The sequence below is a fragment of the Cupressus sempervirens genome, chromosome 3 (genome assembly GCF_028749045.1).
Source record: "Cupressus sempervirens isolate cs-2001-9-10 chromosome 3, ASM2874904v1, whole genome shotgun sequence".
Classification (NCBI taxonomy): domain Eukaryota; kingdom Viridiplantae; phylum Streptophyta; class Pinopsida; order Cupressales; family Cupressaceae; genus Cupressus; species Cupressus sempervirens.
In genome coordinates, this window is record NC_143120.1 from 1,077,143,161 (window position 1) to 1,077,160,344 (window position 17,184).

A 17,184-nucleotide genomic window follows, 5' to 3' on the forward strand; every position below is an offset into this window, starting at 1 on the left:
AACAATTAAAATTTGATACATGTTCTCTGGAATGTTTGGTACTTTCTAACTTTGAAAATTTGGAAGAAAACTAGCTTACATTCTATCATAGCCAAGAAGCCATGATATAAACTAGTTCCTTGGCGTCAATGAAAGGTGACTTTTCCTATTTTTTGATTACTTGTAGGCATAATAAAAAAGGAGTTTTTATATATTTTTAGATTACTTCGTTTAAGCTATTTTAGCACGTCCTAGATTACTGATGGTCTAAATTTTGTGCAAGCAAGTCAATGCATTTATCGAGATTTGTGTGGTTTGGTACGCTTACATCTACTAATAAACGGTAGTATAATTTTCATTATCGATCCTCAACTTTTTAGTGAAGGTCAATGGAAGCTAAGCTAGCTTAGATTAAGGTTTTTATGTGACGCTACTTTTGGATGAGGACCCTTCTAATGTAAGGCCAAAAATTCAATCTCTGAATAAAAGTAGCTAGGCTTCATTTTTCACCTATTGAATAATAGTTTGGACAAGCATCAAACCATGTAACACAAATTTATATGAAGAGGAAAAATAACCCTCAAAAATAGACGTACATGACCACAATCTTCAGCGACAACAAGATCTAGAGCTGCATCAGAGACTATCAACGTGAATCCCCTCCTTCCAAGTAGTTCAGTTGCATCTTTCATATGGGATCTGACAACTTTCGTCAGCTCCTTAGTTTGAAGAGGATTAAAAATAACTATCTCATCAAGACTTTCTAATAGTTGTGTCCTGATGTTCTTTCTCACTTGCAATGAAGTTAAAAGATAATTTATCACCAAATCTTTTCTTTAAGCATAAGCAGATCACTTCTGGTAGTGGTACAAGAAAGAATAAGAAGCAACTTCTCTTTAATTGTACATATTTGTTGCATCAGTCTCGCCTGGCCAACTTGTAATCTGCATCCAGGTCTTGCAAACAAGTTCTCTAATCCGAGGATGGTTGTCATTCTGTGCTGGAGAAGTCAACCGTTCAACCATGTCTATCTGTCAATCTACCATTAGCAAGCATCTGAAGAATGATGTCCAGTACAGATACGTGCACCTTCTCTACTTCACTAAATAGAACAACATAGTACGGTCGTCTTCTAATTGTATATGTCAATTTTATGCCCTCTTCATAACTAATATTTTGGTAGTAATTGGTTAAAACTTAGCTGAAATAATGCTTATTTTGATTACCTAAAAAAGGAAAAATACATTGGAAAAAGAGCAATTTGAGAGAAACCTATTGCAGTGATAGACGACATACCTAGGCGGAGCACCGATAAGCCTAGAAATAGAATGTTGTTCCATGTATTTAGACATGTCAATTTGCACTAGTAGCTTTTTGTCATCAAACAGTTGTTCCACAAGAGCCTTTGCAAGCTTTGTTTGGCCAACTCCAGTGGGTCCAAAGAATAGAAAGGATCCAGTAGTTTTAAGCACTCTCCCAAGTCTTGTCTTTGATGTCACCAAGGCATCTGCCACTGCCTTGACTACTTTGCCTTGCCCAATGACTGTTTCATGCAAGCATTCAGCCAAGCCCAGGAGTCGTTCCTTATCAGTTCGCATAAGCCTGTTAACAGGAATACCCATCCAATGACTTACCACCTGTATGACACAGCAATATATACATGAGTACCAATTACAAGTAGTAAAACTCTCGCATGATTACACATACCTTTGCAATTTGATGTGGCCCGAAAAATTCTGCATTTGTTTCACAAGGAGCTATCGCCACATCTATCTCTTCAAGTGCCCTATATCTCAAATCCATGATTATCACCACATCCATCTAGCTTTCTGCCACCTGCAGTGTAGACATCAACTCTTCCTTCTATTTCCTTAACTGATGGATCTCATTTCATCTTTCTTTGGCACTCTCCAACTATATTTTTAGAGGGATAATTGCATCCCTCAAATTTGTAATCTCTTTTCAAATCTTTACAATTGGTAAAATGTGAGTAGTAAGTTCCTATAAATCCCATGGAAAGCCCCCTTGAAAAAAACACAAGGTTTCCTTCCTCATTACAAACATAATTCTCAAGTGAGATAGAATTAAAATTGAACTATTAAAAAAAGAAAAGGAGCGTAAATATCAGTACTAACCTCCACCAGCCTAGCCTGCCTTGCTTTATCTTTCTCCTTTTCGGGTGCATGCAGCTAACCTTCTAGTTGAGTAATTTGTTTTTCAAGACTACAAATTTCTTTTTGTGCACTATCTAACTGCGCTCTCACATTTATGCATGCTCCATCAAGCAGATTAATTTCTTTGCCAAGAAGACGGTGACCTACTCAGAATCCAAACATGGAAACAATAATGAAATGCTTTTACATGAAAGTGCAAAAAACATGCATGCATTCTACTCGAAGTAAAATTAAGGTCTCAAGCCTCATCAAGAGTCTAAGAATTTAAAATCAAGACAATAAGTTTACAAGATTATCTGATCAAATCTCATATATTTGTGAACTTACTAGTTATATGACAACTGGATAATTGGGCAGCAACCACTAATGCACTGTCCATGATCCTCACACTATAGTGCCCTTTGTACATTTCTCTAAAAATGTAAAAAATGTTGATGGCATCAGGCACACTGGGTTCAGCCACAAACACCTAAAAGAAACAGCCAATAAGGTAAACTATTCACAAAGTGGCATATGGCCATGACACAACACAATTATGTTCGGAAAAAATAAGCCAATTTTAACTATTTTAACATTTTTAGTCTTCAAATGAGATTTTGTATGTGATATTTAAGCTATCCATGATCTTACAATTAAAAGGAAGCACTAAAACATAAGTTATAAATTGGCCAACCTACTGGAAATGATACTTGAACTCAGAATTCTTCTTTACACATTTGTTATAATCATCAAATGTAGTTACTTCGACACACTTCAGTTGACCACGAGCAAGCATTTGTGTAAATAAATTATCAGCATCTACTGAACATAAAACAAATCTCTTGGTCAACTAGTTATAGTGATAGCTTCTGATCATGAGTTTTAACTTTATAATCACGAAGAAAATGCAAAACAACAATAACAAGAATAACTCACAGGATCCAAGAACCAAGTGTAATTTATCTATAAACAATATTACTCTTCCTTGAGTTTTCTCTAAGTCCTCACATACAAACTTAACACTGTCCTCAAACTTACCCATGCAACACACTCTAGCTACTAAGGCTCCCATGTCCAACGCTATCAATCTAACCTCCATCAAATTATTGCAACATCCCAAAGAAATTCCATGAATCTCAAATTTTTCCCAATGCAATTTCATTACTCCCTAAATAAATTAAAAGAGTTGCAATTTATGGGTCACCTTTTATACATCAAACATTAAGAAAAAGGAAAGAAAAAGTTTGTACTTTTATGTCATAGTCTATACTTTTATGTCATGTCTTTATGTGGCTATTTAAATAAGTTTTCAAAAATATTGATAAAAAGATAATTTAAAATCTTTTCCTACTTTTATGAAACATATATTTTATAACAAATGAAAATAAACTGTGGAAACAGAAAGGGTTGGAAATAAGAAGCAACTACTTATTGAAATTGGATTTTTGCTAAAACAAAAATTAAAAATTATTTTAAAAAGAATATTTATAAATCTTCCTACAAACAAACATTATCCTCAACAAATCTAACCACAAAAAGATGAGCAGTTCCTAGTAGCAAAAATAAGTTGAACAACTACATTTAATCTAGAAGTTAAATCTCAACCTGGACAACTTACTTTGGGAAATCCCCTCTCACAATCTGTTGGGCCAGCCCATCTAACACTGATGTCTTACCAACACCATCCTCTCCAATTAGTAGGGGATTGTTCTTCGTCTCCCAACAAAGAATTTTATTGATATGCTCTATTTCTTCATCTTTGCCGATCACTGGACCAAGCTTCGCTCTATCTTCTCGAAGGTCACGACCATATGCCTTGAGGGCACAAAAATTGTTTACATTTGAAAAGACGTCCTCTGGTACATTCATAGGGTCCCCCTCCCTCTCCACTTGAAATTTTACATTCACAGGGTCCACACCTACTTCCTTGAAGCACCCGATAATTTGCAGGCCTTGTAATAGACCAACAACCAGGTGGTGCACTGCAAAAATATGGTCATCATTTTTCTTCCTCATGCTTTGTGCACTTCGGATACAATTTGTAACAATAGTGCTTCGAGGGATTTCATGTGTAGTGGAGCCGAAGCAATTAACAGATAAACATTCTAGGTAGTGATATAGAACTCTCTTGACTGACTCCACTACTTCGTCTCCACCAAGAGTACTTGACAAGATTGCCTGTCTTAGTAGTCCACGCTTATCCTTGCTAAGGGCAATAGCCAGGCGAACTATTGTAACTTGTGCATGGCCAATTGTACGAGCCAACTCCACACTTGCTGCTATAGCTTCGTTTGTTTTGTTGGAACATCTTTCCAGATTCATGATAATGGGTTTTAGGGAATTTCTGTAAGGCTACAGGGTGAAGGAAATAATGATATACGTATATAGGCTTCTTGAGAGAGCTTCTAGTTCTACAGACACCAATACCGATATAGGTATATATGGCCTTCTTGACGGTGATAATAATATATGTATACAACATTCTGGACAAAGATTTTGCCTCTTCAATTTCCTTCCTAGACAAGATTTTTTTGCTAAAATAAATTGATTTTACAGAATCCATTTAAAATTCTGACAAATTATGGGTGCTTAGTAAATTACTACGATTCAAATTATCCAAACTATCAAAATTCACTCTCTAATAATTTCACACTTTTATAGAGGATCTATGCAGAATTTTTTCACTCGAAACAGTCCAGATCAAATATGCACTGTTTCAAATAATACTTAGTTATTTATGGAATTACTGTCAAATGCATATCGTGCATCACACTATGTAATTGCTGAATACAATCATATAACCGTTGGATATATTCCTTCTTATCGAAATCTCTATCATGTCATTGCAAAGTTTCAAACAACTAGTGGCTAGCAGCCATCGTTTTGCAATACATCCACTACTCTCTTTCACCAAAATGTATGTCACGGCCCTTTCAACTATTGCATGTCAAAATGATTGTTTCATGATTGGTTACTGAAATGAAAATCTATTAGGGGAGGGGGCATTATGAAGAATTAATTAAATCAAATTAAAAAGTCTAAAAATTAAATTATTTATATAATTATAAAAAAATTACATACAGAATAATTCTTTAGATAAAAACAATAAAAGATGAATGTTCTATATCAATTCCATTCATTCTTAGAATCTATATCAATTCAACCCATTCTTAGAAAAACAATTATTCATGTACTATACTTTTAGAGTGTAGACTTCTTATTGAACATCCATCTCACACAAATAAAAAAATGAACACATTAAAATATCAAATACTAATCAGAAAACCATTCACTGAAAATATCTGAAAACATACTACTCAAATTTCGAAAGAAATTTATGTATTACAATTGAATTAATGAATTATTTTTCTTGCCTTTGATACCCATCTAGAATAAGACAATGTAGAAAGTGAACTTAATTTCAATCAAATGAAATATCATCTAAACTATGAACTCTATGAAACTTAGCAAATAATTCTGAAGGGTAGGGGTGCTCTAATGTTGGTGAGATTATAGACTACATTATCTCCATTTAAAGGTTTCCCTCTATAGCATGGCATAACGTGTGATAATTTGGTTAGCAAATTCAATATGTGTAGAGGCTATCACTCACTTATGACATACGAAGTCAATTGAGCTTTTTTTTAAAAAAAAATTTGGAAATCTTTAAAGTTATACATGCCTTCATCACTAAAATTATTTAGCTATGACCTACCTTACATTATTTTCTCTATTAAACTTGACTTACCAAAACACATAAATTGAAATTTTGTTGCACCAACATTTACCATCTACTACAACTTGATATTACACTAGACATACCCAAGTGGGGCATTGATAAGTCTTGAATCATCGTTGGGATAGCTATTCTGCTCCATCTTGCCAATTATTGCCACACCCTATAGACTATGGATCAATCCTTCACTTTGCTAACTAATTTCATGCACTCTTCTTTCAAGAATTTCATTTTTAAAGGGATCATCTTCTCCATCAAATCACCAATCTCCTTATGTATTTCATAGAAAACTCCCTTGCAAAACCACAATGATTCAAACAACATTACTTTAAATAAACTAGCAGCATCTATTGAACCCTTATAACATCAATTTAGTTTAAATAAACAAACCCCTTTGTCAATTTGAAGTCAACCAATTATATTAACAACCACTCGGTGTTAAACATAAAGATATGAATCAAACAAACAACAATCAGAAAAGTCACTCATCAACACGAAAAACAAAATGTAGTTCATCAATAATCGAAACAAAAAATTCCACCTCCTTCCATAAATAATTAAATCGAATATCAACGTCGCCTATGCATGTCACCCCAGCTACTCAGGTAAGCCTATTTTCACTTCTATCAAACTTTTTGGAAGTTGCAGCAAAATTAGAAACTTTTATGAATTTCCATAATCCAATAACAGAGGAGCTAAAGAAGTAAATAGTCGCAGCAGCAATGGATTCTAGGTAAACTTTTACTATTATTCGATTACTTGTAGGCATAATAAAAAAGGAGTTTTGATATATTTTTAGATTACTTCATTTAAGTTATTTTAGCCCGTCCTAGATTACTAATGGTCTAAATTTTGTGCAAGCAAGTCAATGCATTTATCAGGATTTGTGTAGTGTGGTATGCTTACATCTACTAATAAACGGTAGTATAATTTTCACTATCAATCCTCAACATTTTATTGAAGGTCAATGGAAGCTAAGCTAGCTTAGATTAAGGTATTTATGTAACTCTACTTTTGGATGAGGACCCTTCTAATGTAAGGCCCAAAATTCAATTTCTCAATAAAAGTAGCTAGGCTTCAGTTTTCACCTATTGAATAATAGTTTGGACAAGCATCGAACCATGTAACACAAATTTATATGAAGAGGAAAAATAATTCTCAAAAATAGATATATAGGACCACAGTCTTCGATGAGAACAAGATCTAGAGCTGCATCAAAGGCTATCAAGGTGACTCCCCTCCTTGCAAGCAATTCAGTTGGATCTTTCATATGGGATCTGACAACTTTCATCAGCTCTCTAGTTTGAAGAGGATTAAAAATAACTATCTCATCAAGACTTTCTAATAGTTGTGGCTTGATGTGCTTTCTTAGTTGCAATGAAGTTAAAAGATAATTTATCACCAAATCTTTTCTTTAAGCATAAGCAGATCATTTTGGGTAGTGGTACAAGAAAGAAAAAGAAGCAAGTTCTCTTCAATTGTACATACTTGTTGCATCAGTCTCGCTTGGATAGCTTGTAATTGGCGTCTAGGTCTTGCAAACAAGTTCTCTAATCAAAGGATGGTTGTCATTATAATGACTGTGCTGGAGAAGTCAACCGTTCGACCATGTCCATCTCTCAATCTACCATTAGCAAGCATTTGAAGAATGATGTCCAGTACAGATACGTGCACCTTCTCTACTTCACTAAATAGAACAACACAGTACGGTCATCTTCTAACTTTATCTGTCAATTTTTTGCCATCTTCATAACTAATATATAGGCAGTAATTGGTTAAAAAATAGCTGAAATAATGCTTATTTTGATTAACTAAAAAAGGGATAATCAATTAGAAAAAGAGCAATCTGAGAGAAACCTATTGGAGTGATAAACGACGTACCCAGGCAGAGGACTGATAAGCCTTGAAACAGACTGTTGTTCCATGTATTCAGGCATGTCAATCTGCACTAGCAGGTTTTTGTCATCAAACAGTTGTTCTGCAAGAGCCATTGCAAGCTCTGTTTGGTCGACTCCAGTGGGTCCCAAGAATAGAAAGGATCAAGTGGTTTTATGTGCTCTCCCAAGTCCTTTCTTTGATCTAACCAAGGCATTGACAACTTCCTTGAATGCTTCTTCTTGCCCAGCGACTGTCTCATGTAAGCATTCCGCCAAGCCCAGGAACCGTTCCTTATCAGTTTGCATAAGCTTGTTAATAGGAATACTAGTCCAACGACTTACCACCTGTATGATAGAGCAATATATCCATGAGTACCAATTACAACTAGTAAAGGTCTTGCATGATTACACATACCTTTTCAATTTAATGTGGCCCGACAAACTCTACATTTGTTTCACAATGAGCTATCGTTGCATCTATCTCTTCAAGTGCCTCGTATCTCAAAGCAGTGATTGTCGCCACATCCATCTGGCTTTATGCCACCTGCAGGGTAGACATCAACTCTTCCCACTGTTGCCTTAATTGGTAGATCTCATTTCCTCTTTCTTTGCCACTCTCCAACTATATTTTGAGAGGGATGATCGCATCCCTCAAATTCATAATCTCTTTTCAAACCTATACGATTGGTAAAATGTGAGTAGTAAGTTCCAATAAATCCCATGGAAAGCCCCCTTGCAAACCACACAAGGTTTCCTTCCTCATTTCAAACATAATTCTCAAGCGAGATAGAATTAAAATTGAACTATTGAAAAAAGAAAAGGAGCATAAATATGAGTACCAACCTCCACCAGCCTAGCCTTCCTTGCTTTATCTTTCTCCTTTTCAGGCGCATGCAGCTCAAACTTCCAGTTGAGTAATTTGTTTTTCAAGACTACGAATTTCTTTTTGTGTACTATCTAACCACGGTCTCACATTTATGTATGCTACATCAAGCAGATCAATTGCTTTGCCAGGAAGATGGTGACTTGCTCAGAATCCAAACATGGGAACAATAATGAAACACTTTTACATGAAAGCGCACAAAAAATGCATGCATTCTTCTTGAAGTAAAATTAAGCTCTCAAGCCTCGTCAAGAGTCTAAGAATTTAAAATCAAGACAATAAGTTTACAAAATTATCTAATCAAATCTCATATATTTGTGAACTTACCAGTTATATGACAACTAGATAATTGGGAAACAACCACTAATGCACTATCCATGATCCTAACACTATAGTGCCCTTTGTACGTTTCTCTCAAACTGCGCAAAATGTTGATGGCATCAAGCACACTGGGTTCAGCCATGAACACCTACAAGAAACAGTCAATAAGGTAAACTATTCACAAAGTGGCATATGGCCATGACACGACACAATTACTTTTGGAAAAAATTAGTCTATTTTAACTATTTTAACATTTTTAGTCTTCAAATGAGATTTTGTATGTGATATTTAAGCTATCCATGATCATACAATGAAAATGAAGCACTAAAACAGAAGTTATAAATTGGCCAACCTACTAGAAATGATGCCTGAACTCAGAATTCTTCTCTACACATTTGTTATACTCATCAAATGTAGTTACTGCGACACACTTCAGTTGATTGCGAGCAAGCATTTGTGTAAATAAATTATCAACAGCTACTAAACAAAACACAAATCTCTTGAGCAACCAATTATAGTGATAGCTTCTGATCATGAGTTTTAACTTTATAATCATGAAGAAAATGCAAAACAACAATAACAAGAATAACTCACGGGATCCAAGAACCAAGTGAAATTTATCTATAAACAATATTACTCTTCCTTGAGTTTTCTCTAAGTCCTCGCATACAGACTTAACACGGTCCTCAAAGTTACCCACCCAACCCACTCCAGCTACTAAGGCTCCCACGTCCAACGCTATCAATCTAACCTACATCAAACTACCTCAACATCCCAAAGAAATTCCATCAATCTCAAAGTTCTCCCAATGCAAGTTAATTACTTCCTAGATCAATTACAAGAGTTGCAATTTATTGGTCACCTTTTATACAAAAAACATTAAGAAAAAGGAAAGAAAAAGTCTGTACTTTTATGTCATGTCTTTATGTGGCTATTTAAATTAGTTTTCAAAAACATTGCTAAAAAGATAATATAAAATCTTTTCCTACTTTTATGAAACATATATTTTATAAAAAATGAAAATAAACTGTGGAAAAAGAAAGGGTTGGAAATAAGCAGCAACTACTTATCGAAATTGGATGTTTTCTTTAAAAAAAAATTAAAAATTGTTTTAAAAATAATATCTATAAATCTTCCTACAAATAAAAATTATCCTCAACAAATCTAACCACAAAAAGATGAGCAGTTCCTAGTAGCAAAAATAAGCTGAACAGCTACATTTAATCTAGAAATTAAATCTCAACCTAGACAACTTACTTTGGAAAATCCCCTCTCACAATCCGTTGGGCCAAACCCTCTACCACTTATGTCTTACCAACACCATCCTCTCCAATCAACAGGGGATTGTTCTTTGTCTTCTGGCGAAGAATTCTAATGATATGCTCTATTTCTTCATCTCTGCCGATCACTGGACCAAGCTTCGCTATGTCTTCTAGAAGTTCGTGACTATATGCCTTGAGGGAAGGGAAATTCTTTACATTCGAAGTGAGGTCCTCTGGTACATTCCGAGGGTCCCCCTCCCTCTCCACTTGAAATTTTACATTCGCAAGGTCCACGCCTTCTTTGTTGAAGCACTCGATAATTTGTAGGTCCTACAATAGACCAACAACCAAGTGGTGCACTGCCAAAATATGGTCATCAATTTTTCTTCCTCGCACTTTGTGCGCTACGGATAAAATTTTTAACAATAGTGCTTCGAGGGATTTCGTGTGCAGTAGAGCTGGAGCCATTAACAGGTAAACATTCTAGGTAGTGATACAAAACTCTCTTGACTAACTCCATTGCTTCATCTCCACTAGGGATAATTGACAAGATTACCTATCTTGGCAGTCCATGCTTATCCTCGATGAGGGCAATGGCCAGGTGAACTGTTGTAACTTGTGCATGGCCAATTGTACGAGCCAACTCCACACTTGGTGCTATAGGTTCATTTTTTTTGTTGGAACATCTCTCTAGATTCATGATATTGGGTTCTAGGGAATTTCTCTAAGGCTATTGGGTGAAGGAAATAATGATATAGGTATACAGGCTTCTTGAGAGAGCTTCTGCTTCTGCACATGCCAATACTGATATAGGTATATATGGCCTTCTTGATGGTGATAACAATATATGTATACGACATTCTGGACAGAGATTTTGCCTCTGCAATTTCCTTCCTGGACAAGATTTTTTTGCTAAAATAAATTGGTTTTACAGAATCCATTGCAAATTTTGACAAATTATGGGTGCTTAGTAAATTTCTAGGATTCAAATTATCCAAACTGTTAGAATTCACTCGCTAATATCTTCACACTTTAATAGAGGATCTATTCAGAATTTTTTCACTTGAAACAATCCAGATCAAATATGCACTATGTAATTACTGAATACAATCGTATAACCGTTGGATATATTCCTTCTTATCGAAATCTCTATCATGTCGTTGCAAGGTTTCAAACAATTGGTGGTTAGCAGCCATCGTTTTGCAATACATCCACTACTCTCTTTCACCAAAATGTGTGTCATGGCCATTTCAACTATTGCATGTCAAAATGATTGTTTCACGATTGGTTACTAAAATGAAAATCTATAAGGGGAGGGGGAATTATGAAGAATTAATTAAATCAAATTAAATTTATAAAAATTAAATTATTTATATAATTATAAAAAAATTACATACAGAATAATTCTTTAGACAAAAACAAGAAAAGATGAATGCTCTATATCAATTCCATTCATTCTTCAAATCTATATCAATTCAACCCATTCTTAGAAAAGCAATTATTCATCTATTATACTTTTAGAGTCTAGACTTCTTATTGAACATCCATCTCACACAAATAAAAAAATGAACACATTAAAATATCAAATACTAATCAGAAAACCATTCACTAAAAATATCCGAAAACATACAACTCAAATTTAAAAAGAAATTTATGTATTACTTATTCTCTAATTTTATTAGATGAGTGTCATAATTTATACAACTTAGAGAATCCTCTAGCTCAAAATGTTTCCAATTGACCAATTCAATTAATGCCTTCTTTTTCTTCCCTTTGATACCCATCTAGAATAAGACAATGGAAAAAGTGAACTTAATTTCAATCAAATGAAATATCATCTAAACTATGAACGCTGTGAAACTTAGTAAATAATTCTGAAGTTAAGGGTGCTCTAATGTTGGTGAGATTATAGACTACATTATCTCAATTTAAAGTTTTCCCTCTATAGCATGGCATAACATGTGATAATTTGGTTAGCAAATTCAATATACGTAGAGGCTATCACTCACTTATGACATAGGAAGTCAATTGAGCATTTTTTATAAAAAAAAATTGGAAATCTTTAAAGTTATTCATGCCTTCATCACTAAAATTATTTCGCTATGACCTACTTTATATTTTTTTCTCTATTAAACTTGACTTACGAAAACACATAAATTGAAATTTTGTTGCACCAACATCTACCATCTACTGCAACTTGATATTACACTAGACATACCCAAGTGGAGCACTGATAAGTCTTGAATCATCATTTGGATAGCAATTCTACTCCATCTTGCTAATTATTGCAACAACCTATGGACTATGGATCAATCCTTCACTTTTCTAATTGATTTCATGCACTCTTCTTTCAAGATTTTCATTTTTAAAGGGATCATCTTCTCCATGAAATCACCAATCTCCTTATGTATTTCATAGAAAACTCCCTTGCAAAACCACAGTGATTCAACCAACATTACTTTAAATAAACTAGCAGCATCTATTGAACCCTTATAACATCAATTTAGTTTAAATAAACAAACCCCTTTGTCAATTTGACGTCAACCAATTATATTAACAACCAGTCAGTGTTAAACATAAAGATATGAATGAAACAAACAACAATCAGAAAAGTCACTCATCAACACGAAAAACCAAATGTAGTTCATTGTTAGAATTTATAATCTTTCCTTGGTTGTATTTATTAAATGGGATAAACCAAGGTATCCCTTAAGTTGTTCGTCCTCTAGTCCACATGTGAGGACAAGTCTTTTTTGTAATTCCTTTATTAAGAAAAATAGTTTATTTCTCCTTAAGACGATTATCAGACTTGTTATGCACACACTTATGAATGTGGCAATCATTCACATGGGAGTTACAAATGACTCCTCCTCTCATCTCTTTATAAGAGATGCTTCTCTCTCATTCTTAACATACAATCAGCATGTAGTTCTTGTAATGAGCCAATGGCTTCATTTTCTCTCTTCTCTCTCCTTCTTTCATTCTTTAGGCATTTGCCTCATTCATATTATTCAAAAGGGGTTTTCTTTTCTTTCCCCTTTCAAATCTTTGTCTCCTCTTGTTGATTCATTGATGGTTGTTCATTCTTTCACTCTCTCTTGTATCCTAGTTTATGGTAACTATTTTCAAAAACTCTCTTGGATTAATTGTTAATTCTTTTATTTTAGTTCATTTCAATGTTATTATTTCTAACATGGTATCAGATCATCTAATCCTTGTTTTGAGTTTTAATGTGATGAAGGTTATCATTCATTGGAAGCGCATTGTATTGAATAATCTCTACCTTGGTATCTCTATTAAAAAATTATTAATTTTTTTTTGTTTTAACAAGTAGCATTTAGTAATTTTAGTTGAATAGTATTTATTATTATTATTTTTTATTAGTTTTATATATATAATTAATTTTTCCTAACATTTGATTGGAGGCAACATTTAAATAATATTAATTAGGATTTTCATTCATATTATTATTTTAAAAAATTATTATTAGAACTTATGTGAATTTTTATTTTAAAATATTATTTATATCTTAATTTATATGCCAAACCTATTTCAATTTTTTTTCATATATATAATCTTTAACTCTTTTTTAATAGTTAAAATATACTAGTTCTCCTAGAAATATTTAATTTTTTTTTTAATATTAACAATTTCTAAAAAGAACATATTATAGCTCTCTAGTTTTTTTTTAGAAATTTCTTTATATGTTCTTCTCTTTTGTTTTAGAAACTTTCCTTTAAGCTTGATTTATCTTTTTTTTTGCAAACTAAATGCTAAATGCTATTTACTTTATTTGATTTCCTTCACTATGCATCACAACTATCCTATTTTTTTTGAGTAGCTTTTTGATTTATTAAAGGATATAACAGTCATGCGGTGTGTTCATACTCTACACAGGACTGTGCCTTCTGCAAACCAACTATATTTTATGGATTGTTGAAGAAATTTATCATTTCTATACAATTTTAACTATTTTATTCATGTGTTTGGTTTATAATCTTTACATGAACAAGGTGTTGGATGGGTTTTTTCTTGAATTACATTAAAAAAAATTAATAATATGAATAAAAATTAAAGGCACCTCAGCCCAAATTTTCATGTGTTTTGATGGATTTATCTTACCCTATAAAGATTTGGATTTCTTCTCCTTTACGTCAAAGGTAAAGCGTTTGGGGTCATTTGGCCAACAGGTTATGATCACATCCAAAACCTGCCTGAAATGATGTCTGATGCCGCCAAAAGGACAATGGTGAAAAGTTGTTCCATACAAGAGAGAAACATGCGGTTGGGTTTTCCTTCAAGTCATTCTACACCAGCTTCTACTACTTGCCTGGGCTACCTTTTGCACCTGCTTCCATTCCTTTCCAAGGCATTTGGTTTTTTTGAAAAGCTATTTATCCCTTCTTGCCATGCACACAATTTCATTTGCTGACTGTTGTCCTTCACTTTTTGGCTTGATCATTCCTATCACCCGTGTGTTGCCTCCTTCATTGTTGTATTTTGTCTAGCTAAGTCTTTTAATGCTTTATTTGTCCTTGGCAAGATTTAATATAACTATGTTCATATTGTCTTGTAATTAGGTTTTGTTTGAGTTATTGTTTTTTAACTCTTGTTCTTTTCTATTTTTTTGGTTTGTGGTTTATCACACCCATGTTCTTTGCCTTCTATCTTCATCATTCTAAGCCTTTTGTGGTTTCTTATATAATTTCAAGCTATCACTTTAGTTATATAGTTTTATTATTGTTTCATTATATTCTTTGTTTGTCATTAAATTTTTTTTTCAAACTTATTATTATTATCATATTGTAGGTTATAAAACTAATTTATAACCTTTATACTTGACCTTTGATCATTTAGAACTCTATTATAAATTTATAAGTTTGGTTATCTACTTTAGTTTAATTTTTTTTATATAGTTATAAATTATTACGTTGTGAAATTCATTTATAACTTGTACGTTTCGCTTTAATAATTATAATTTTTATTATTTAGATACATCTGAAAAATCTATTTTTAAGTTTCTATTTTAAGGATATTGGTAGATTCTTTAGTAACGTTTGAACAAAACATTGGCAGATACAGTTTCTATATTTGCAGAAGAATTATTCCTCTAACGTTTTTTGTAGGTCTGCATCAATATTCACCTGTTACAACATCAATTCTAAGATATTCTCTGACAACTTTTTATAACTCTTTATTATTATTTTTAGAATATTATTCTAAGTCTTCCATTTGTAGCATTACATGATAAAGAGAAATCATTGCTAAAAACAAAGGGTTGTTGCTAATTAACCACGTTATATGTTCATGTAAGACGCCTTTTCGACTTTTATCATTTTGAATATTCAATTTTTTATTTTTTTAAAAGCACTCTATTTTGGAAATCGTTCCTAATAATTGTGATTAGATTTTGTTATCTAAAAGTACTATTTAAGAATATTTTGTCTTTATTCAAAATGTTCATTCTACTTTATATATATATATATTAAGGATCCTTTCAATATTGCGACTTATCATATATTTATTTAAGTATATATGGGTGCACACATATATACCCAGATAAATATATAATTTTATGACTATAATAATACAGAATTTGATTTATACCTTCACAAAATGAATTAAGTACTCATGTCTACCTTCAATGGAGTTTTATACCTGATATAAATATTTTGTTTATTTTGATCATCCTTGGATCTCTGCATTTTGAAAATAAATTTTAATTCATTTTGAGTGGATTATGAGTTATATTACACATTTGCCTTTAACTTTATTGTGATATTTTGATCATTCTATGCCCATGTTGGCACTTTATGGTTTTATACCATTGATATACATGATTTATATGACATTTGTTTTGAGTTGCATAGGGAGCCAATTTTTTCAAGGATAACTATGTAGGTCCCCTCAGTATAACTGAGACATAGTTTCCTTATCTGGCCCATGGAGTATACCATCATCCTATATTGGTGTGCACTCATTTTATATCGAGTTTCCCTCCATTTGGTTCTATTGGTTCCACTTTGAAAGATTAATATTTATATGGATTTTCCCTCCATTTGATTCTATATGCTCTACTTTGAATGGTTGAAATTTATGGAGTTTCTTTCCATGTTATTCCATTTTGTTCCTCAATGCGAGGATGATATTTTATTGGGATTTCCAATTTCTATCTCTTTATCTCCTTCATGTATGCTCCTAGTTTTGATTTAGTCATGGTATGACTTCCTACACCTTGCTCATTTTTGAGTGTATAGGTGACGAGGCTACCATATCTTGGAGCACTCCAATATTGGAGACTCTATTTGAGAAAGTTGTTTTGACCCATGATGATTTTTCATGGCAATGAAGTTGCTTGTCCATGATGGATTCCAATTTGAAGCCAATATGTTGTTACACCCTCACAATCCATTCGTTTGAGTATCCTAACAAATCATGATAATATTAATTTGATCAACATCTCTCTCTTTTTACTTTATTTTCATATATTAATGTGATAATGATCTACATACTTTATTGCTTTGATCATGAGTCATGCATGTTATGGATTGATCACCCATTAACTTGCAGTGGGATGATTCATTAAGTGGACTGTCTATATCCACGTGATTGATTCAATATTGATGCAAGTATCATTAGTTGACCTTGTCTATGGTCATTTGTGCATTAGTATTATATACTTTTCATGAGAGCATTGATCAAGCTTTTTACTCAATTTGTCTTTGTTGACAATTTTTTTTGAGCATATAATTTAACTTGATATCAGGTTATCTTCATTGTTTTGTGGTAAAATGTTTTATTTTCCTCTATTTCTCTATGAAAATTTTCTTATCTTTATTCAAAAGGATTTCTAATTTTAATATAAGATGAACTACTTCTTGTGGATAGTTGTCTTCTTTCTTGTGTCTATGTTTTTAAGGTAATCCATCCAGCACATACAAGATTTGGTGTACCTATCCACTTCTCTCTCGGC

The 17,184-nt window shown here is 32.9% G+C and overlaps 2 protein-coding genes across 2 annotated transcripts; both read right to left on the reverse strand.

Moving 5' to 3' along the window:
* Nucleotides 1-996: 996 nt before the first annotated feature.
* On the reverse strand, nucleotides 997-4,454 carry LOC149570492 (chaperone protein ClpB1-like). The gene is made up of 4 exons (XM_089817194.1): nucleotides 3,751-4,454; nucleotides 1,687-1,765; nucleotides 1,276-1,616; nucleotides 997-1,147 (listed from the first exon to the last, which is right to left on the reverse strand). Exons 1-4 carry the CDS (start codon nucleotides 4,452-4,454, stop codon nucleotides 997-999), a joined length of 1,275 nt encoding a protein of 424 aa, XP_089673320.1.
* Nucleotides 4,455-7,422: 2,968 nt separating this feature from the next.
* On the reverse strand, nucleotides 7,423-11,407 carry LOC149570493 (chaperone protein ClpB1-like). Its single transcript, XM_089817195.1, has 9 exons — nucleotides 11,313-11,407; nucleotides 10,976-11,105; nucleotides 10,269-10,541; nucleotides 9,620-9,700; nucleotides 8,956-9,097; nucleotides 8,589-8,677; nucleotides 7,953-8,090; nucleotides 7,750-7,811; nucleotides 7,423-7,555 (listed from the first exon to the last, which is right to left on the reverse strand). The coding sequence occupies exons 1-9, from the start codon at nucleotides 11,405-11,407 to the stop codon at nucleotides 7,423-7,425; spliced, it is 1,143 nt and encodes a 380-aa protein (XP_089673321.1).
* Nucleotides 11,408-17,184: the final 5,777 nt, after the last annotated feature.